The 23042-nt window shown below is 41.3% G+C and overlaps 1 protein-coding gene across 6 annotated transcripts in view; it reads left to right on the top strand.

Annotated features, from left to right (window-relative positions):
• ATL2 (atlastin GTPase 2) overlaps nucleotides 1-23008 on the top strand; it is a 49328-nt gene extending 26320 nt beyond the window's left edge. For 5 of the 6 annotated variants that reach the window (XM_057383159.1, XM_057383156.1, XM_057383162.1 and 2 more), the window contains 12 exons: nucleotides 2671-2948; nucleotides 7545-7679; nucleotides 9356-9460; nucleotides 10194-10244; nucleotides 12273-12329; nucleotides 12909-13001; nucleotides 13289-13427; nucleotides 14247-14374; nucleotides 16464-16520; nucleotides 17281-17352; nucleotides 18654-19085; nucleotides 21087-23008. In XM_057383159.1, the coding sequence (XP_057239142.1) occupies nucleotides 2671-2948; nucleotides 7545-7679; nucleotides 9356-9460; nucleotides 10194-10244; nucleotides 12273-12329; nucleotides 12909-13001; nucleotides 13289-13427; nucleotides 14247-14374; nucleotides 16464-16520; nucleotides 17281-17352; nucleotides 18654-19085; nucleotides 21087-21206 (1667 nt within the window). In that variant the 3' untranslated portion in view covers nucleotides 21207-23008. Of the gene's footprint in view, nucleotides 1-2670; nucleotides 2949-7544; nucleotides 7680-9355; nucleotides 9461-10193; nucleotides 10245-12272; nucleotides 12330-12908; nucleotides 13002-13288; nucleotides 13428-14246; nucleotides 14375-16463; nucleotides 16521-17280; nucleotides 17353-18653; nucleotides 19086-20566 lie in introns of all 6 variants that reach the window. The other variant, XM_057383158.1, reaches the window with a different exon arrangement.
• Nucleotides 23009-23042: the final 34 nt, after the last annotated feature.

Raw genomic sequence — 23042 nt, 5'->3', positions numbered from 1 at the left:
TCTGCTTGTTTATAAATAACTAACGATAAAGGACCATTGCACTTACTTGTTCAGAAATCTCCTTGGCCTGAGGAGGCTTTGCATGGCTGTGCTCTGCTACAGCTTGAGGTCTTTGAGGTCTGACARGTTTTGATGACTTCCAGCTAGGAGAGGATGGTTAATGTCAGGCTCCAAGTGAATGAAGAGAAGTTTCAGGCATGGCTTCAAACCATTTTTCAGTCTGGCCTAATTTATAAGTGCAATATGTTACTGCAGCTGAAGTGTGTGTTTAAMTAAAATAATATAGGGCTGTTCTAAGTAACYRAATTAACAGGGACACACCTTGAAGCAGTGATTTTGAAACATTGTGTGAATATGTTTGCTAAAACACAAGCACCTCTTCTTGGAGCTATCTGACTAATGCTTTTATCGATAGAATTATTCCCTTTATGTTTCTAGGTTGTGATGCTGGAGGKTTTCTTTCTGCCTGTCAAAATCTCCATCCCTTTGTACTGGGCTATCCTCTCAAGTTTTCTGGCCTACAGAGGATCCTGCCTATAAGGGGCAAAGCCTGTTTAGAAACTTTCAAAAAAGAGGGCTTGTTAATTACCTGGAAATGCAAAAGCTTTAGGCTGAAGGTGAGAGACCTTCCTCTGAAGTGGTGAGCAATATTGTGTCAATGTAGTTTCTATAGCTCGGTGTCCTGTTGACAGATTTTCTTGTAAAAGTTATTCCTCCAGTTGTCAGGCCTGCTGGTATAACCAATTTTTTGGCCTGCTTTGTTAATCACTTGGAGTTAGRGTGATGCTGAGGACTGTTTTGTACATCCACTTGGATAATGTTGGAGTTTAGTTCCAGCTGCTTAGGATTTAATCATTCAAGTATACTTCCTGTTCTAACCAAGTACTATGCCATCTTGATATATTCAAACCAAATTTTTTAAAGTTTTAGTGCTGTTGGCCTTTGGGATAGCACAAGATTTAAAGTTTGGATATGGAAATRCCCTCTGTCATTTTGCAGTTAAAGTATTGTCAGAGCTGGGTAAGGAGACGATTGCTGGAGAAACTTCAGGGTCACYATGTCACCAGTTTTTCAAATTCACRGTGATAACTGCAATGTCTCATTCCATTCTTAAAGCAGAGTGTGTTGGAGCCCTGTTCATAGGTCTTCTGCTGAGAATGGTATCTCACATGCAAAGTTTGGCAGGARTGACTTGGCAGGTCCTGTGAGCATTGGCAGGTTCTCTGCCATGAGTGAATGAAACTGTTCCATGTGTTCCATGGTGCCTCATGGATGCATCCCGCAAGAGAACACTTCTTGTGGGCTGTTTCCACAGGAAATGTCTCTGAGAGCAACACATCAAGGGACTGGGGGTGGCTGCTGCCTTGTCCTGGAACAAGGACTGTGACTAGGAGGACAGTGTACTGAAAATCATGTGTTAATCCCTGATAAGTAACTGGTAGGAAGGTGCTTTGATCAGGTTTGTGCACATGGGGTTCCAATAGAATATGGCAAACTGTRAATTCGGAGTGGGAGGCAATTCTAGAAGCACAAAGCAGCTTTCCAGATGCTTGCTGGGAAAAGTGGAATCAGGAATGGTGGAATTGATTTCTGCTGTGGGACAAACCTCACTGTTTGCCAGGAAAAGGGGAATCAGGAATGGCAGAGTTGATTTCTGCTGTGTGACAAGCTTCAGTGTTGTGGTACCTGAGCAAGAGAGGAGACTCCATCTTGGTTGGGTTATTTTGGTTTGTCTTAAGCCTCTAACCCAAGTAACTCCTGAATTCTAGAAGTCAGGAAAATAAAGTATTGGTGCTATTATAGTGTCTGTCTGAAGGGCTGTTTTACCTTGTCATTCATGAGTAACTCTAATTTGAGTTGGTTTTTTTTTTCAGCTGTTTGATCCTTAAAGGGTATTGATTCTTAAATTGTGTAAAAAATAGTCTCTTAACTATTTTTAAAGAGTTGATATTTACTAATTCTTGCCTAATAGTGCTTTGTAGGAAGAATATGAAGCCAGAAACTACGTCAGTATATTTTTGGTTTTCTGATCCCAGAAGCATACACGTGCTCAGGAGTTTGTTCTCTTGTGAACAGTGAATACRTGCTCCAAAATCTGTGCAGTGTTGAGACTTGAAATGGGTAGGAAGTGTTGGAATTGGAGAGAGGCTTATTCCCCTGGTGTTTGTTAACCTGGGGGTTCCATACCAGATCAGTGGTTTTGCTTGTATCTGCTGGCAAGCAAAAACTGACAGAAAACATTTCTTCTTCACCCTCTTACAACAGTACAAGAAGGTGGTGATATAAAAATGCCCTTTTTTTGGTCCTCTTTGAAGCTTGTTTAAAACTAATCATTTTTTTTCCAGATTAAAGGCTCTTGATTTTTTTATTTTGTTATTTTTAATAGCAGTTACACTTAAGATGCCTTTAAAAGGGGTTTTGAAGCTGAAAATCAGGATTGGGCTTTTTTTTTTTTTTTGTGATTTCTTAATACATAGAGTATAGCTGAAATATAGGCTAGGCACAAAGCTGATGGAAATGAACAGGGAACTACTGTTGATCTCTTTGCACTCCCAAGAACATCACTTTTCCTGCTGGAAATATAAGCCCAGCTCAATGCTTCACTTAAAAAAAAATGTTTATTGCCCTAAATTCTGACTTACTAATGTGTTTTGTCCTGTCAATTTGTAGGTAAACTTTATGAAGAAGAAGAAGAGGATGCCCTGCCAGACTCAGATGCCCTGCCAGACTCAGATGACGAGGTGGAATTGGATAAGCCGCGCCCCATACAGATCGTCCTTGCTCATGAAGATGACCATAACTTTGAATTAGACGAAGCAGCATTGGAAAAAATCTTGCTTCAGGAGCACATTAAAGATCTTAACATAGTAGTTGTGTCTGTAGCAGGAGCTTTCCGCAAGGGAAAATCTTTTCTGCTCGACTTCATGCTTAGATACATGTATAACATGGTGAGTAATTTGGATTTTTCCTGCAGGAGAAAAGTACTTTGGTATTTTAGTCATTTGCTTTTGTGTTTGTTAACTTGAGCATAAAAATGTTGGTCAAAATTTTCTTACATGTTGGGGGAGGGGACGTCAGCTACTCTGTTTCTATGCTGTGAAGGAGGGTGTKTAAGTGACAGTTTTCAGTGTACCTTTTCTTGCAGTTTTTCAGGGAAMTTATTGGTGTCCTGATGTAAGTGGACATGAGAATTTGAATGAGGGAGTGTGATGGCCTCCTATTTGGGCTTTAGGGAAGGGCTTTACCGCGTGGTGACTTAGAGGAACCTTGCTTTTACTTTATCTCCTGAAATCATATTATAGCACTCACTTGCCCATTGCAAAAATAAGAGTCCTTCCAGATAGCTATTGGAGGATTAAATCTCCTTAAATCTGATGTATGGCAAAAAGGAGAAAGTTTCCTGTTTGCTGCTTGGAATGCATCTCTGAATGCAGTCCAGGAGCTCTTAAAATCCTTTTAAGTCATTGATTGATTAATGCCTGATCMAAAATTTAATTTCTTCGCTTMGTTTGTAGCTTTTAGCTTSCATTATCTTGTGACTACTGTRCTTGGAACTCTTGTCTTAWRTGGAGAAGGTGGAGTAGGGTCTTCYGTGAACATACACATCTGCCTGTCACAGGTTGTGGGGTGTTTCTTTTAGTCTGTATGGTGAATATTGATATTGACGGGTCAGTGTTTTGTTGCGTTTTCAAACTCTTAAAAACCCAGAGCTGATTCCTTTTTTGGTCACTGCTCTTTGGAGCTAATTTGTGCTAGCTGGCTTGGGTGCAAATCAGGATGAACCCTGCAGTTGCAGAAAACATGGGAGTTCTGCTGARAAACTGCTGATAGTTGACAGATAAAGACTTCCTTTTTTCAATCCCAATAGTGCCTRCTATTGAATTCCACTCACTGATTTGCCAGGAGCTCTGGAAGAAAGACCCTGAGGACAGGGTAGGAGGAATACAGARTAGCAAGCTGGTGCTCCCAACTTCTTGAGACTCTGGTAACCTAGGGAGGAAAAATGTTTCATTTGATTTTTTTCAGGTGGCCTTTTGTGTGTGTGTATGTGTAAGCCCTATCTAATGTCCTCTCTGATTTCAAAACAAAACCAGCTAAACAAAGAAAAAAAAACCAAAAACTAACCAGCAACCCCTGCAAACAAAGAAAAATCCAAACTCCTAAGTACAGCGATCTGAGCGAGGTGCTGGGCTGGGTAGAGGTAGCGCAAGTTCCTTTTGAAAACAGAAGGGCTGGGCTTTAAGCAAATACTCTTAACTTTCAGATTGTGAAATAAAACAAATGTTTGTAAAGCAAAACAGATKGAAATGCCGTTTCAGCCTTGTGTACCAGGCCTCTCTGTTTCCTTTATTGTGCAGTCACTTTTCTATAAATGTTCTTCAAATACCATTTGTWTCTCTTACACTGGAGATGAAAGCAAGCCTGGCCATATACTCTAACAATTGTTTCTTAGTAAAAGCAAAGAGGTTTTGCTCTCCATGTGCTGCTTCTGGCCAGGTATTTCCATTCTGAAGCTGTAATGCTTGCAGACCCTTAGTTGAGTTGATCCAACTCACAGATGCATCAGAAGACACTGCACTCACTGCGTTTTGCTGAATTGTTTTTCTGCCAGCTCAGTGACGTAAATTGGCTTAGGGAAGGGGTTTGACAAGCATCAGAACTGCTGCAAACTGATTGATGGGAACTGGGGGTGATGGAGGATAAATGCAACGCCTCCTCTTTGGAGCACTGTTGAGTTGGATGAAGTCAAGTGATATCCTCTGCTTATCCAMATTTAGTACAGGAGGAGAGATCTTGGTACAGTTTTATACTACTTAATCTCAGGCCTCCATCTTTAGTCAGGCAGAATTAAAAGTCTGTATTTTCTGTGAACTAAACATTGCATAGAATATTAAAGCAACTGCATTCAGTTTGTGTGCCAATCAAGCAATTTTGGGATGTTCTTTTATGTGGACATTAACATGCATGATGAAAAACTTGCTAAAAAAACTTCAGAAATCTCATTTTCTTGTCTTAAAATGAGGGCAGGAGGTCATGTGAAAAGTTGCCATTGTGAAAATCTCACTGATGCCAGTTGAAGTCACAGGTAGGATTTTGGCACAGCAGAGGCTGATCACTGACTTCAGGGAGGTGGACATCTCRTTTCAAAACTGATCCTTAGTGTTATCATTGCTTTTTTGAAGTGGAACAGCAGCAGTTGTGTACTCAGCAAGCTGCTGCAAGGATCCTGTGATCTTAAACCTTAGTAAGAGTYGTGTGCAGTAGTACCTGTAAGTTTWGATTTAAAAGTTTATTTTTTTACAGGGGTGTCACCTTCTCAYCTTGAATTAATCTTCAAGGTGTACTGTGTATTAATGCACCAGTCAAATAAAGTTGCACTGGGCTTTTCCTTAGTGTGGAATAGATTTAGAGATGTTACCTTTTAGGTGACTGGACAAAATTGTAGTGCAGCTTCTAGCTGATTTCAGGTAGGGAAAAAACCTTTTTGTCCTCCCATCTCCTGAGTATCTTTCAAGCCAACTTGRTGGATGGAGACTTAAAATGCTGAGCTTTAGCTAAGGAAAGATAGAGGTAACAAGCTCAGAGTKCTTCAGATTGATGCAGAGGTCAGTCAGAGGCAGGCTTAAGTACATCATCCATAGGATGAAGCAACTTCACCTGAAGTTGTGCCTGTTAAAACACCAGAGTCTCCTGTGATACGAATCATGAGTAAAATCAAGTGAGGTCTTCTCTAGTGCTCATTGAGGGCCTTGTCAAACTGTGTCGTTTTGGTCTGGTTTGTTACAAACAGGGATAATGTCTGGACCAAAATGGRATAAAATGTTATTGTGTGAAAGAAAAATAGAACTTACTRARTAACAGGTTATTTTTAAGAAGYAAAAAGCTGCARTCCATTGACATGTACATGTGAAATATGATTCAGCATTRCCAGACTGTATCTTGGAGTGCACTGCAGCACAAAGCAGGCTTGGAGCTTTCATTTCTTGAGTGCTCTGTGGAAGCATAAGCATCTTCTGGGATTAAAAAACTCCAGGGAAAAGCTGTTCAGGTCTTTCTTTGTCTCTCTAGTAGAGGTGTATGTGCTTATCAGAATAAACAAACAAAAGGAAAAGACATCCAAACAACCAAATCCAAACACCCTRCCTGTAAAGACCTGTAGATCTCTTCACTTGCATACCTGTGTTCATTTTCTTAATTTTTATCTGCTTATCTCACCTTTGTYTGATCCAAGTAGCAGAGTTAAGTAGTCCACTATTAGCATTTGGGAGAATTGCTGGATTGCCTGCAATGCTGCTAGGCATGAAGAAAGTGCAATTTTTGCCCATCCCCCTTTAGAAATAAGCAGTTTCGCTTAGTTGTTTTAATATTTTTATTCTGCATAGCCTCTGGGTACTCATGCTGTGTTCTGAAATGTGAAAAAATGTCTTGAGCTGTTTTCTGAAAACTGCCAGCATGGAGTCAGCAAGGCAGAGCCCAGAGCTGGTGAATTGAGAAGTCTCCACWTTGACCTTCTCAGTGGACTCTTTTCTGGCTGGTAATCTGCTCTGCATAGTTCAAGGCCAATTCATTAAATGTTTCTTATGCCATCTTGCTGTGTTCTAGCCTGTGAAAGAAAAGGTTTTTCTGTACCCCCACATCAGTTAAACTGTTGTCTGCCTGCCAGTTCTTTTGTGTAGGATTTCAGCATCTATAAACCTATCACAGTGGAACTTCCTTGGGATGCCTCCTCATCCTCTTTACTTGCCCAGTACATGAACAACATTTTTGGGTTAAATGTGTGGATATAATGKCTGGATTCTTGTGTGTGAGCTGCTGCTCTGTCCTTGAAGACCTCATTACAATTCCATCTGCCAGGAATATTAGCTGCCAACTGTACTCAACTCTCTGACAGCTTCTCACAAATTGGGCAGCGTCCCAGTAAAACTTTAATATGGATGGGGTTGGTTTACATATAGCAAACTCTTAACCTGACCTTTTCTCTGCAACTGGCATGTATAGATTGTAATCTGGTCCTTGCCTATTCTCTGTGGCTTCTGCAAGATGGCATTGGGAGTCTTGTATTGCCTTCTGTTAGTGCAGGGACTCAAATGCTTAGCCAGCTGTTAGTGAGGGGGAAGGAAGAGGATTGAGTTAAAATCAGGTATTTTGTCCCCTGCAGAGTTTTAACTGTTTCTAAGTTAAAATACATACTGTTGKGTTTCAGTTGTGCTTTCTCAACTGTGGGAGAAGAGCGTGAATCCTGAGTGGAACTGGTGGACAAAWCTGTGCTGTTCTCAATAGCTCTGAGTGCTTGAMGCTCAAAAACTGTGCACATTTACTYTTCYRTGACTGAAAAGTTGTGCAGCCACTGAAATGGAGTGATGCTACTTTGGGAATGATCTTTGAAACACAACAGAGTAGCATTGTGTTTTAATATTTTGTGTAGTGTTGTCAGCTGTATCTGAGGAAAATGTAATAACAACATGGAAGTCTGCTGAARCGTGTTAAAAAGGAATAGAAATCTCCTCCTTGGTTTTACATAAGTTTTTAATTTTGTTTTGTAGAAGTCTCCTAGCTGGATAGGTGGAAACACYGAGCCATTGACCGGGTTTACATGGAGAGGTGGATGTGAACGGGAAACCACTGGCATTCAGATTTGGAGTGAAGTGTTTGTAATTGATAAACCTAATGGAACAAAGGTGAGTGCTTGACTTACCTTGATTTTCTCAAGGTCTCTCTTGGGGGTGGTGTGGGTTTTTGGTTTGGTTGTGTGGTGGGGGTGGTCATTTTGGTGGTGTGGTGGGTTGGTGATTTGTTTTTTGGTTTGGTGGTTTTTGTATTTTTTGTAACAGAGAGGCTATGGATGCCCATTCTGGGAAGTGTTCCCAGTGAGGTTCAGTGGGGCTCTGATCAACCTGCTCTAATGGAAAGTGCCCCTGCCTATGGTAAAAAGATGATCTTTAAAAGTCCCTKTCAGCCTAAATAGCTTTTATGRTTCTAAAACTTAAATGGGTGTATGTAGGGACTTTGCCTACACCGTTAATGTCATGGGTTTCATTGTGGCACTTGGAGCATTGGTTGCTTTCCTTTGCMCTGAGTATCTGTGTCACATATCTGGAAACTCTGTATCAGTGTAAGGATGGAGATTGATTCTGTTGCCCAAAAGATCCAAAAAATTCAACAATAGTCTCATTCTGAGAGTACTTTGTTTTGGCAAAGTCTGCTCCTGCCAGGCTGATGGGTGGGTTATCCTGTGAATGTTGTAAAACTGTAATGGCTGTAAATGCCATCTACAGACAAATGCTGTGGTGAAAAGCTCTARCAAATACTGTTCTTTGAAGGGTGAGAATATGTTCTAGCTTTTAGCTGTGTTCTGGTGAAATGTASTGCATRGCTGTAAGTACTTCARTATCTGGAAGCTGGTCCTTCCATRTAATTTTAACAKGTAGWCTGTCAAAAAGGACTRAGTCTAACAGTRGGAAAAAAATAACTAATTTGAYTWWKKWKTSAMWMMWWARTCAGTTTAACTGCAAAGTTTAATTGGAGGTGTTTACTCTGAAACAAAGTGTTAATGTAATTAATARATATTTATTCCACAATAATGGTGGTGATCTTGAACTATTTGTGTTCTGAACCATCAGTTCTARGTTATTTAAATTTCATACCCTTTGCATTTGCAAAGGAAACATCTTATGTCCAGTCTGTGGGACCTGGATCTTAAAAGTAACGGCTTAGTGACGTGCAGGAGGTTTTAACAAATTTCACAGCTAACCAAATGTTTCTCTGGTAAAAAACAGTTATGTTGTGTGGATCTGCTTATGCTTTGGGAAAGAATCACTCACTTGTTCTTGCTTGTCAGTGGGAAAGAGAAGGGATTGTAGTAGATCCTAAAGGTGGGAGTTGGACTGATTAACTTTTTAATTAATAYCAGCTCCTTCCTTATCATTCCAGCAGATAGTCTATCAATTATCTTGTTTTCTGCTGAAAGTAATTATTTTAAGATATACATATATCTGTATTTATAAGTAACCATCGTACTCTCAGCTCCGATGAACTCTGCAGCTGAGACTGAAGTTCTTCCAGTGAAGGAGAGCTGCCAGTTAATCTGCAGTGCACCCTCACTGGGCCAAGGAGGGCTATTTCTGTGGGAGAAGGTAACTAGGCAAGGCCAGGGACTTAAAGCTGCTGACAGGGCTCTCTGCTGCTGCTTACTCAGCTCTGGGTGTGCATTGTCACRTGTGCAAGGAGCTGACTGAGGTTTTATCAGTAGGCACAGGGGCAGAGACTGCTCTGCTTGAAACAGAACTTACCCCAGTGGCCTGGAGCATGAAAATGTTCATGATTTAGTTAACTGCTGTTGTTTCAACCTCTCCAGGTTGCTGTACTACTCATGGATACCCAAGGTGCCTTTGATAGCCAATCCACTATCAAAGACTGTGCTACGGTTTTTGCRCTGAGCACCATGACGAGCTCTGTCCAGGTGAGAACATCTGTGCTGGCAAATAAGGGCAGAACCYTCTGTCCTGAACATGCAGAGAATGTCTCTTGAGCCACACTTGGGATAGTTCACCTGCRTATCTTCCTYCAGCTCTGATTTAAAATTTCATWCTTKGYCTTGTTTTCAGTGTAGTSCATAAACTATCCAAGTTTCTTGGTGGAATTGAGGTTATGCAAGGCCAGGCTGAGTTAAATTGCTGACAGAACTGGGGAATCCCCTCCCCCACAAAGATTTCAACGTAGCAGCTACTTCTTTACAGATGTGTTACAGAATCTTTGTTCAGGCTTTAGATACAGYTTGGGGTGACATTACACTGTCATCAGCTAAACTTAAAAATGCTGCTTCTGTTAAAGTGTCAAACTCCTGACAATTGTGCTGTACCCAAAACCACTTCTAAGCTTCTGACTTAAAARTGCCAAAAGCAAGCAGGTTTTTGAGRGGTGACAAGTGACTTTCTTCAGATATGCTACAACATAAAKGGAACAGGAGTATGTAGAGCATCACTTCTGTGCTGTGGAGTTGGCTCTGGTGGATTGTTTTTGAAAGAGGAGGTGATGTTTGTTTGAGATGGGTTCTGTGACACCTTGCTAGTTGTTGACTTTTAGGTAGTTACACCTTTTCTGGAGGTAGCAAAAATACTCAAGGTGTGTAAAAGAGACYGTATGAATGTAAAACAATGGTTTCATGTGACACTGTAATTCTSTGTCTCTTGTAGGTATACAACTTGTCTCAGAATATTCAGGAAGATGACCTTCAACATTTACAGGTAGGATTTATGTTCAGTTGCTTCTGAACTGATATCTTGACAATGCTCTAGAAGTTACTACTCATGGAACTGACTTGAGAGCTATTTTCTAYTTCATCTAAAACACAGAAGCTGACCTGATACTAAAACTGGTACTGTCTGTAAAAGCTGTGTTTGCATCAACTCCATGATGCTTCTACTGTGCCAGTGTATAGGTAAAATAGTACAGGCTTCTATTCTGGCTAATTCTTATAAAGTCTGTTCTCTGTATTGCAAATTCTGAAATTCCTGAAAAAATGAGAAAGGCAAATGATTTATGGAAACACTTAATGGTGAAATGCCAGTGTTCCCCTTTTTTTCCTAAAATAGGAAAATGGATAGTATTTCATAACCAGTTTGTTATGAAGTGTGGGAGCTTGGGTCAGGGCAGAAAGAGTCTTCTGCCCAGAAGCCATCTCTGTTTTTTTAGCTGGGAAACTTCAGGAGAGCTTTATTTCTGCTTAGAAATAAAAGKAGGAAAAAGCTGTCCTCTCTTCACCATGGGCTTTTTATCCTCTAATGGAACATTGTGGTCAAATGCCACTGAATTTTGGCTTCATGTGAATGCTGCAAGAGCCTTATCTCCTTAACTTAAAACCTGTAGCTTTAGGGACTTGCTTGTGTATTACCAATTGCCAAGGCCATGACCTTGGCACAGCTTGAAACTGTTCTGTGTGTCTTCAGTGCTACAAAAAACTGGCTGCCAATGCTGGGTGTGGAAGAGCTCTAACTAAATGTGGTCTTGTGGGCCCACACCTCCAAAGAAACCAAGCAAACATTGAAAACAAAAAAAAATCCATAGGTAATTATTTGAAAGCCAGGCTTTCCTGGAGACTTTGGTCCTTTAACAGCCTTGGTGTAATCTGAATAAAACAATTTTTGTTATACTGGAGGGTGAGATTTGAGGGAAGGGAGAGAAGGATGATAAATACAAGCACTGGGTAAGGGACACCCATGCATTTAAAGTGCAGCAAGGAGTCGTAATCTGAAGGAAGGAAATTCCAGATTTCTGGTTTAACAGGAATTTATGAAGYTCTGAAACACTGTTAGTCTCCAACTGCTTTTTTTCATTGAGCAGGGAAGTGAATGAGGTAAAGAGTTTGGGTCAGAGAAGCCAAAGTCACATGGGTGATTGGCTGCTTCACAGCTGCTTTTGCTCAGGGTGACAAGGGCTTGGAAGTTAAATTTTGTTAAATCAGTCTTGTAAGTTCTCAAGTGCTCTTGTGATCCACACAGGAAATGTCCTTTGAGCTGTAATTTATCTGAGATGCTCCAGGAGTTAGTTTAATGCAGAACAATGACTGCCTGGTACTGGAGAACTCTGGTGTGCTTCCATCACCTCTAAGATCTGTGAGGAGGCTGGTCTGGATCAACCCCTGCTGGTATTGATCTCTCAAACAGCAGCACAGTCCATAATTCCTGTTCTTGTGCTGGTTTGGCCCCTTAGGCTGGTGAGGAATGCTGCTGCAGGTATTAAAGATGATGAAAGCAGTGAGAGGAAGACAGCTGACACTTGCCTTTATACTGGMGGGAAGGAACAATTATTAGTTAAGGTCAGGGCTCTGAGAAGCTCTAAACTTGGCTTGTATTTAAATGTCTGATCCATTGGCTGGAGCCAAGTTCCCTGGGATTTCCAGGAATAAACCTTTTGTGGCAAGTAAGGGGCAAATATTAGACAGGCTTACCTCCTTAGCCTAAGAAGCAAGTGTTGGAAGCTGGCTTGGTGAGGGATCCAGCCAGCTTTTCCTGAGAATAGCCCACAAGCCACCCACTTAAAGCTGCAGTGAGTTGACAGTKTAGAAATGGCACTGTGAAGCCAGTGGAATCCATGTCTCCTACCTGAATCTTACTGAGGGTTGATATACTCATTATTGAGGTTTATTTGTTATTTTTGACCTATAGTAGGATTTAAGATTGAATGCTTTTATTTTTTAGTGACATGATAAACCACATTTTTCTACTGTAAAATATTCTATGTGTGGCACAGCCTTACACTGTTCTTTCTCTCAGTTGTTTACAGAATATGGAAGACTAGCTATGGAAGAAATTTACCAAAAGCCGTTTCAGGTAACTATGTATTAAATGGATTTAAGCAATTGGAGGTGTAGAAAATGAGCTCAGGGTGATTTCTGAAGATAAATTAGTTGGGCTGAAGCTAGCCAGTTCTTTGCAAGACTAATTTTCCTCCRCTGTTGCCACATTGCTTGGCAAAAACCCAATGGAAAAAGGCTGAAGAGGATCACATTTTGGGCAAGTATGGCTTTGTGCTTGAGTTATAAGGCATAAAAGGAATCAAAACGTGAGGTGAACTTCAGGTGTTAAGGAGAAAAATTTTATGCTGTCTTCTTATTTATTATTCTGAGATAGAATTGATCTTTGCTGGTAGTGGGTKGTTCAAGAAAAGGTCCTGTTTGGTGGTGTGTTTTTTGTTTGGTTGTTTTTTTTAAACAAGCACTTCCACCACAGAACTACAAGGCTGCTTCATTTAGAGCAGCCAAATATACCAAGAAATATAGTATCCTTCTTGTGATCTGTAATATATTTAGTTTTAGAGCAGCCAGTTTCTTAAAATAATCACACATGTGATAGAATTTTTGCCCTTAGGAATGATCAAGCCATTCACTGCTGTTGTTCTTCCTGTTACAGACATTAATGTTCTTAATTAGAGATTGGAGTTATCCTTATGAGCATCCATATGGCTTGGAAGGAGGAAAAAAGTTCCTAGAGAAAAGATTGCAGGTAAGTTATCTCCAGCAGTCCTATTCTGATTTTCTAAGTGACACCTTACTGTCAAGGCAATGATGCACCATGAGCTGGCTTGTTGTGCTCATAAAATACATTTGTGTGTATGTGTAAAATATAAAATAAACATAAAATACATATGTGTGCAAAGTTGCCATTATCAGGTTCAGGAAAAAAAACCTTAAACACACTTTTGTGCTCTTAGCTGCTTTGAAGTTCATGTTTAATCTTGATTGCACTACTGCAACACTGGTAGCAGTTCTTACTACCTTTTTTTCCTTCAGGTAAAGCAAAACCAGCATGAAGAGCTACAGAATGTAAGGAAGCATATTCACTCCTGTTTCAGTAATCTTGGGTGTTTCCTGTTGCCCCACCCTGGTCTTAAAGTTGCAACAAATCCAAATTTTGATGGGAGATTGAATGGTAGGAAACTTTTCATTTTGTGTTTCTTGATTYAGATCACGGAGTTTGTTTTCTTTTATGATAGAGGTTAAGCACTGTAATGGTTGGCTATTGAAATGCCTGACTGGAAAATATAAGGCTAAAAGGTGAAACTGCAGAATTTAGAAATGTGCATTGTGTGCTCTTTGTAGTGGYTTAGAGGCAGGGGAATTAAGCAGGCAGAGGGAATGGATTTCTTTTTGTCTAGCTGTTCATTGTAATCTGATAACTTGAGGCATGCTTAAAGGTCATTAAGAAGAGATTCCAAAGATAACTGAGAGCTCCAGAGGGGAGAATTCGAAACATTAAAGACTTTACTTTCTTGAAAGGCTTTTCTCTAAGAACTGGCTGAACCACAGGTCAGCTGCAAAATGGCTGAAATAAAAGCTGTAGGGTTCTGCTGCTGAGCATGAGAGGCAGTCAGGATTCCTCCAACAGAGCAAATGCATCAGAGTGGCAAAGGCTATAAAAGTGAGTTGSAATGGTGGGATGCCAACCTGAGGGCACAGACCTGTGGGGTCATTGTGCAAGATGTTGGTGTAATTGGGGAAATGCACTTTGAATATTCAAAGTACAACAGAACCATGTTCTCCCAGTCTGAAGTTAAGATTGGTAGATTAAGAGTAGGTAGAACTTACTAAAGCTATATTATGTGTGTAAACCTTTATATACCTTAAAAATGCAGTTCAGAGCTGTGACATTTTGGATTTTGAAGAATCATGGGCTATTACTGTTTCTTTAGGAAATACAAGATTGAAAACTAACCATTTTTTTTTCCTGAAATTGATTGAATTTTACTAGATATAGATGAGGATTTTAAGAATGAACTGCGGAATTTGGTACCATTACTGCTTGCCCCTGAAAACTTGGTAGAAAAAGAGATTAGTGGATCCAAGGTGACCTGTAGAGATCTTGTAGAATACTTCAAGGTAAGCAAACTCATACTAATTATTTCTGTTAATAGCTTAAAMGACAGCATTCTAATTTTAGGCTGTGTTGTTCCCAGAGAAGATAGGATATCTAGGCTGACACTTACTGATCAGCTCCTTTTATTTTCATTTCATTGCTCTGACTTTCCAGAACTGGCACACTACTTCCTAACAGTACAGCTCTTAGCAAGCTGCTATTAACAAAATTTGTGGGTTGGTAGTTTTTATTTTCTTCTCTGTGAATAGGCTGAAATAGCTCAAACTATAGTAGATATTTTTTCCTACTTTTAAATTCTACTTGCTTATTTTTTGCTTTGTTTTGCTTTTTTTTTCCAAATTAAATTAGGTTTCATGTAGCTTTTACAGTAGTAAACCAGCTTTTAAAATGCTGGGTATGCAGTGAATTTAAGATAGTCCCCTCTGGATTTTTAACATGCAGGGAAGGTGCTTTCTAAACACTTGCATGTGTTGCACCACTATGCTCTGAAATATTTATGTGTGATACTCACAGCTGTTAGTCTTGAGCTTTTTTGGTATTGTGGTGACACCAGCAGAAATGTGATAACATAATCTCTACATCATCAGGGATTGGTCTGGTGTGTGTAGCYTTTTTTTCTTGGAATTGGARTGACTTGAGACAGTTGGCTTGGTARGAATGATGCCTCCTAAAGACAGGAATTTTGCATTGCTGCTTTTGGGGTAGAATGGTTAGGCTGATATTAAGAAACAAATTGCAATGAAGGAGTCTGAGTCCAGAACTCATCCAACTTCACTTGTGAAACGAAGTAACTTTTTCATGGTATGGGAKGCAGAAGTGATGGCTGTTCTGACAAGCATAAAATCAACACTGGAGCTCAGAGGTTCAGTGTTTCTGTTTACATGGCAGCACGCTGCTTTTTGCTCCAGTTTCTTTAGTAGGACCCAGTCAGGTATGGTGCAGGGAGTGCCTGTTCAGCAGCAGTTCAAAAAGGACTGCATCCTAAAATCCCAGTGTAAAACCYCTACTGGAAAGCTGCCTGATTGACATCCCCTATCCAGTCTGGGAGCATTCCTTTGGGGTGCTGCAGAAATGCTACGCTTATGTAACTAAAGAGGACTGCTCCCTTGGGACTGTGCATCTGAAGCTGAGMTTGTGAGGTCTGAGTTGGAAACTGTAGGGCTTTTTCTTGGAGGAAATAGCTGCAGAAGCAAGGAGGGTGTCAAGGGAATGGAGTCCTGTATAACTCTATATGTTTTTGTAGGTTGTTCTACAACCTAGAGCATTGAGTACATGGAGACCCCGATAACCTTGTTCTCTCCTCTCTTAGGGCAAAAGGGTTGTAGGGTCTGAGGGCTGTAGATGAGGCAGGGAGGAAGGCAGTAGTAGTGTGAAGAAGAGTGAGACACAACCCCCTCAAGGGGCTGAGGCTTTGCTGGTGCAGCTTGCACAGCTTGTCCAAAGCACTGGGATGGCTGCTCTGCCTGCTGTGCCCCATTTACCTGTCCCCAGAGCTGGGCCATGGGCCACCCTGTGGGCTGGAGAAGTCAAATGAGTGTTCTCTTGCAGCCCTCTGGAGAAAGAAAGGCCACCTGAGGATAGGTGGGGTGGGGTAGAGGGATAGGCTGCCTGCTTAGCTTCTGGAAGTGTTCTGTCTGCTCTGCTCTGTCTGCATTAAGTGCCTTGTTTTTTTTCCTCCTACACTTCAGTAGATCAAGGCATGTGGGGAAATCTAAGTATTGGTTCTCCCAGCACTGGGGTAGACCTCTTGCCAAAAAGGCTGGGATAGTCATCTCCACTCTTTYGTTATGGGTGAAGATTTCCCTGTTTATCAAAGATCTTACATATTTGAGGGAGCAGAAACCTGCTGACAAACCTGTCACTTCTTGAGACAGTGGTGATTTCTCCTCAGGGTGCTCTGCTGCCTTTCTGGCACAGGAAAGTGAAGGGGAAAAAATGCCAGACCTGTATGAAGAAAATAGCATAATTTAATATTTAGCACTATCACCAAGAAATAATCTGAGCTCTCTGTCTTTGTATCATCCTTCATTTCYCATTCTCCTTAATCATAAATATTTAGAAAAAGAAACTTTCTTTTTTTCTCCCATTTAGGCTTACATTAAAATCTATCAAGGAGAGGAGCTACCTCATCCGAAATCTATGCTGCAGGTATTTTATTTTTCTTTCAAATGTGATTAGATGATGTGTACTTCATAAATTCTTTGCAATTGAAGAATCATGACTGCTGTGGACCTGAAACTCCCCCACACAGCTRTAGTTCTTGAAGGACCTCTGTACTTTGAAAGCCATCTGAACTGTGATGATTGGGTACTCTTGCCTCAGTTTTGAAAACCAAATGAAATTAAATCAAACAGTTTGGGTTTTCTGGTTGGTTGGGTTTTTTAGCTGCTTTAGTTTCTAATTATGAGTTTCCTGTAATTTGCTGTTTGGCTGGGAGATACAGAAAATGCCATCTTGCAGCTTTAACTACAATAATGATCCCTGACATGACACAGGATGAAAATAAGTCTTAAATTCTTGACAAAATTGAAAATTACGGTTGACACCAAAACTGTACATCTATAATGCAGAAATAATACCAGCTGCCTTCTTTCCTCCCAAGTAGTGATGTACCAGGATTAATATGTAGTAGTTTTGTGACCCTGATGTGCTTATTAACAGCAGAGCATTCAGAAGATACTGAATTATGAAATTCATGATGAAAAGCCTGTAGGAGCAAGTTGAGGTTTGTTTGCAGCTGTGCTAAAAAGCTGAAGAAAGGCAGCGATATGTTTTAATGTATTGTTCACTTGTTTTTGTGTGGCCTTTTCCTCCAGAAGCTCTGGAGGTTTTGTGGGTATGTTGGGAGTGTAATGCTGTGTGTAACCTGTCAATGCTGTGATGACACAGGATGCTCCATGTTTTCCAGGCAACAGCTGAGGCGAACAATCTTGCTGCTGTGGCAGGAGCAAAAGACTCGTACAGCAAAGGCATGGAGCAGGTATGAGAGCACAACATTCCCTAAACACCTGCATGCAAATACAGGCCTCCTGAAGACAGTGATTTATATCATTCTGAGCTGAATGACTGCATGGATTTCATACTTCAACATAGAAGTATGCAAGACTTTTTCATAGGAAATTCTGAAAACCATTATATGTCTCATGAAGCTTAAGAGGACTCTGCTTACTGTGAAACTGTACAACCAGAAAGACCTGTAGGTGTGAGACCATGCTATAAACATAGCTCYCCATTAATTAGGTTAATTGTGGTCTTAATTGCTGAAGAAGCTTTCTGTTTTTAAATTAGAGTAAGACCTAATGCTAGTGGCAGACAAGCCAGTTCCATTTGTTAGCAAGCTGTTTGGAGAATGTTCTGCTTGTTTAAAGGGACTCCTCTGTTTCCATTTTGGAAAATGTCTTGAAATAGTAAATGTGTTGTTTATAATAACTGTCAAGTCTGCCTTCCAAACTTGAATTTTCAGTGGTTGTTGAGATACTGTAGTTGTAAGGTTTCTAACTTGGAGCAGGGAATAAACAGAAACAGATGTTTTTTTAAACAGACTTTGTTTCCATAGTAATGCTCCTCAGTACTGTATATTTTTATATCACTGTAGAGATATGCACAAATTATGGAATAGTTTTTATCCAGATGTCTCATATGATGTTCTTGATCTGACACAGCTCTGAAACTTCTATTTTTAAGAACAGAAGTGGGAACTCTTTGGATTTAAAACTCAATTATGTAAAGGTAGTTCTTACTGCAGCTTCTGAGTTGTCCTAATGAACCAAAGCCCTCCTTTGCTGAATGTGCATAACCAAAATACTGTCCCTGTAATGATCTGAAATGTAAGGAACAACAGGTGCAGTGTCACAGAGTGTAATAAAACAATGGCAGTTATTTGTGTGGTGGCCTCTTGATCCCACAGTAGCTCCCAGTGTTTAACATGCTCTGGGCAATRTGAAGAGACTGTTTGAAGGAAGAGACTAGTAGCCGTTTTCCAGGGAAATTTGCTGGATGTGGAGGAGTTCAATATGGCAAAAAGCAGGGATGTATGTGCATGTGCTGTTGTCCTGTCCTTCTGGGCTTGCCTGGAGTGAAAGTGTGAGTTCAGCCCTGTGCTGTGGGTCTGTGTGTGGGTGGACAGGTGAGGCTCCTGCCGTGCCAYGATCCAGAGTTCCTTTGGCTGCTTCCCTGGGTGAGCCAAGGGAGCTGCAGGGGGAGGGGGAGTGAGGAGCAGGTGATTTCTGTGCAGCAAGAGATGCTCAGGGCTGATTCTGTGCTCTCTGGTTGCTCCCATAGGTGTGTGGGGGAGATAAGCCTTACATTGCCCCATCGGACCTCGAGCAGAAGCACCAGGATTTCCGAGAGAGCGCCATCCGGCAGTTCCGCTCCGTCAAGAAGATGGGAGGGGAGGARTTCTGCCGGCGCTACCAGGAGCAACTGGAAGTGGAAATCGACGAGATCTATGCAAACTTTGTGAAGCACAACGATGGCAAAAACATCTTTTATGCTGCTCGTACCCCTGCCACTCTATTTGCAGTCATGTTTGCCATGTACATAATCTCAGGACTGACTGGGTTCCTTGGCATGAACTCCATAGCTGCCCTGTGTAATCTCGTGCTGGGGATGGCTCTTATATCGTTTTGTACTTGGGCATACGTTAAGTACTCTGGGGAATTCAGAGAAGTTGGAACAGCCATTGATCAGATCGCTGAAGCTATATGGGAACAGGTTGGTATCTGTTTTTATTGCAAAATCTCGCTGTCTTGAGCAGACAAATCAGTTTCTGTTCAGTGCTGTGAGAAAAGCTGGTCTAGACCTAATAGAGACTGCTAGYGCTGCCAAAGGGAAAATCTGCTCAGTAGTGTGACTGTTCTCTTCAGGAACAGATGCTGCACACAAGGAATGTTAAATAAGCTTAGGATATTATCAAAGAAGTGTTACTTAAGGTGCAGAAGGTTACTCGGTAGGTGCTTTGATGGTAAAGAGTGGAGGGACTCCTCAAAACTCAATTTCCTTATTCAGAGCAAGGAATTCTGTTTTTAAAGGTATGTTTGTAGATRAACTTGCCATGTAGATGTGGTGGATAAAATCTCCCAGATGGTGCAGTGGGAGAGGCAAAACACTGCCCTCCTCTGCTGGTGTGATGCTGAAGGGCTCAGTAGTCCTTGCAGAGAACTGGCTGGGTGATGGCTTTCAGCAGCTGCTGCAGGAGGGACACAGCAGGTTTCTTCCATCAGGGAGACTTGTGCTGTCCTGACAGCTTCAGTTTGCAAGAAATACTCAACAGGCAAATTCCTGAAAGGAAAGACATGAGTGTAAAGCATCAAAGCTGGAGGAGAAAACCATTCTGAAAATAAGAGATTGTGCTGCCTGAACTCAGTTGACACAGCTGTGCCACTAAGGCAAACGCAGAGAATTCCTGACCAGTAGTTTTTGGAGCATTCTGACTAGCTGTGTCCAGTGCCAGGAGAAGGGAAACACTTCACTGCTGTTGTTACTGGAAATAACGGGTGCACTGAGCTTATCTGGGGTGACTAAAGTGTGTCCTGTGAGGCATTAGATAAATAACTGGAGCCTTGTGCACAGATGCTTGCTTCTATAGCTGAAAAATCCCTGTGTTCCAGGCTCATCCAAGGCAATACTCAGATCTATCTGAGCAACCTGCTGAGGGTCACAGTCAGGTTTTGAGTTACACTGGAGCAGAAAAAGYGAATTTAAAATAATTGGAGCAAAATGACCATCAGTAAATAAATTGGTAACTAAATCTTGAGTTAACACCACTAACTGGTGATCAAAATTGAGGCTCTCCTGTTCTACTGGAGCTGCTGCTGATACCCCAAGCACATAAAGCTTGGTTTGGCTGCTACTTTCCCTGAAAGGGGGAGAGCTTGGCTGATGCTGGCAGGAGCTTGCCATTTGTGGGCTGGAGGARGGTGGTCTCCAGAAGACCTCAGCAGTGTTGCTCTTAGAGCTGCACATCACCAGTAATATGCAAAGCACTGCGGGTTCTGTCTGAGTCACTGATTTAAATGCATATTCTTGTTGTTGATTTTTCTGATTCTCTGCCTTTCTTTTCCCTCCTTGCTTCAGAGGAATCCCAGGAAGGTGAGAAGTTACTGGCAATCAGGTTTTGCCTTCTTTCTGAACTTGATTGAGTTWCTGCTGTGTTGTGAGAGCCATTTTTCCTAACAGCTGAATTCGTGTTTTAGGTGTTTTCCAAACTCTTTGAAGTCCTTAGACGCCGAACGGTTCGTCGTGCTCTTACATCAGTGCCGCGACAGCGACTCTCATCCAACAATAACAAGAAGAAAAACTAGCCAGTATTTTTAACTTTCTTTCTGTATCTGAAGTGTTCACACTTACACATATAGGACAATAAGCTGGACCGTCTGGGCCGGTCTGCATAAATGCTGTAACCATACCAGACTGATGCTGCATATGGGGTATGGAATTGCACATCCATCTTCTAGGAACTGTAAAGTGGTTTGAATTCAGTAAAATACTGCTGTGTAGGAGGGGTATCACTTGTGTCCATAGCATGTGACTGCTTTAACCTCATTACTCTAGCAGCAAAATTCATTTCTCTTTCAGTTCATGCCACTTTGTGTCAGACTACATCATTCTAAGTTCTTTTGTGATTTCAAGTCTCATCTCTTTATATGGCTTTCTATTTTATTTTCCTTGGTTACCTCATTTTCTTGTTTCTTTTGCTCATTTCTCATTCCACAGGTGTTGAAGCCCATGAGTGATAATTTGGTGGAGGATCATATGAGGCAGTCTGTAAAAAACTCTATCAAAGCAGGCCTGACCGAGCAGGTGGCCCACCATGCCAGACTAAAGACAGACTGACAGTTCGTCTCCTCTTCAACTCTGCCCTCTCATCTTAGACATGCTTGCTGTACCATGAGAACTCAATAATAAAAAAAAAAAWAAATAAAAATAAACCAAAGTTTACAATCAACTGTAGAAGTAGTTTAGTGTGATTGGCTTCACAGATTGCTGCCATCACCGGGGAAGAGTTAAGTTTGTCAGTGCTCAGCTTCTCAGACAAACTGGTGCCATGGAGCCCGCTGGGGTGGGAGGGAGGGGCTCAGTTTTCYGCAGTCCTGGTGCCCCGTGTTTGGGGGAGGGAGGGGGGAACTTCCCCAGCGTTGTGAGTCCGTGCAGGCTCTGGCTTACAGGGGTAGCCTGTCCCCTGCAGGAGCTGACTTCAGGGAAGTGTAACGATCAGAACCACGCCAGGTGTGCTGTCACCAAATGTCCCCAGCTCGGCACCGCCCCTGGCCAGCTCCAGCGAGTTTCTGTGCGCAGCCGGTGGAGCCATCGGAGCAGCCACTCCATTGCAACGCGTCTCTTGCTTTCTTGCCTTTTACCAGTGTTACACAGATGCATGTGTTGGTTCCTCACGCAGAACTGGGGTGTCAGGGAGGCAGTGGCTCAGCACAGAGGGTGTCTTGCCTTGAACTCGCAGACCTGGTCCCGAGGGAGGTGCATATCGGAACTGAGCTGTCCTTTTTCTGCAGTTTAGCCTTCATGTATATAATATTGCCATTAATTTTACTGGGGAAGAAATTCCATCCAAAAATGTTGCCTACAGCTACCAAGCAATGAGTTAGGATTGTCTGTACAGTGTGTTTAGTTTTTATTTTTTAAGAAATCACAGATAGGGCATGTATATGAAATATAAATATATAAATACGATTTTGTATCAAAGTTTTGTAGTTTATGGCAAAACCTGGTTCTGTGGTAGCTAAGTGCAGTTCCTGTAAAGGAATGTTTGTGGCTCATGTAAATGTGTGAATGCATCAACAATTTGAAGTTTTTTGATATATTTGTGATATTTACCTGCCTTGAGCACTGCAATCTCTCACCCCCTTGGGAAAATCAATGGGAATGTTTGTTGTGAAACTCTTGTCTTCTGTTGCATTTTAAAGTTATTTCCTGTAATTTATTTTCAGTACATGATTAAAATCAGTTGTGTATATATGAAATKAAATCCGTGCTTATTTTTAAAAGATGTTCAAGTATTGTATTCTACTACATAAACTATGTCAAATACTTATCCTGACAATTATATGAACAGATTTGTTCTATTGTACTTCATAGCTTTCTATTGAAGCCGATGTTCCTCTCATGCTTGTCTCTGGAAGGTGACATCTGTCCAGCTCATCCCCCCCTCCCTTGTATAGGAAAAATCCCTGCTGTTCTTAAGCACGCTTTTGACTTGTGGAGTTGCTTGTCAGATTCTGCCCTCCAACAATTGTATCACTCTGAAATCTTGTTACTGGCTTTACTTTCATTCTTGCCTAAATCAGTGTGGAGTGTAAAGGCAGCTAAATAATTAACTGCTGTAGTTTCAGCTGGAAATGGCTGTGTGCAATAGCTGGGTTTTTCGCATTCCTAAATGGTAACAATTTTCATCAACATTTGAGCTTTATCGGTCTCCCCTCTCTCGAGTGAGGGAAATCATCTGTCTAGGACTAAAGCAATTGCACTGTGACTTTTGCAYGGCAAAGAACTGCTGGGGAGTGGTGGTTACCTGCCCTCTGCAGGTGAGGGCTCAGCTCCAGGGGAATGATGCTGAAGATGAGGTAGGAATGTCGCATTTTATGATATCTCAAACTGTACAGATTAAATACTGTTATTCAAACAAGCCAGTGCTTTGGTGATTAATCTCTTWCTAAT

This window comes from Malurus melanocephalus, unplaced genomic scaffold (genome assembly GCF_030028575.1).
Source record: "Malurus melanocephalus ecotype Western Australia unplaced genomic scaffold, MMel_1.1 scaffold_611, whole genome shotgun sequence".
Classification (NCBI taxonomy): Eukaryota; Metazoa; Chordata; class Aves; order Passeriformes; family Maluridae; genus Malurus; species Malurus melanocephalus.
The sequence above is the reverse complement of the archived record's forward strand: the minus strand, read 5'-3'. Positions and strand labels throughout refer to the sequence as shown.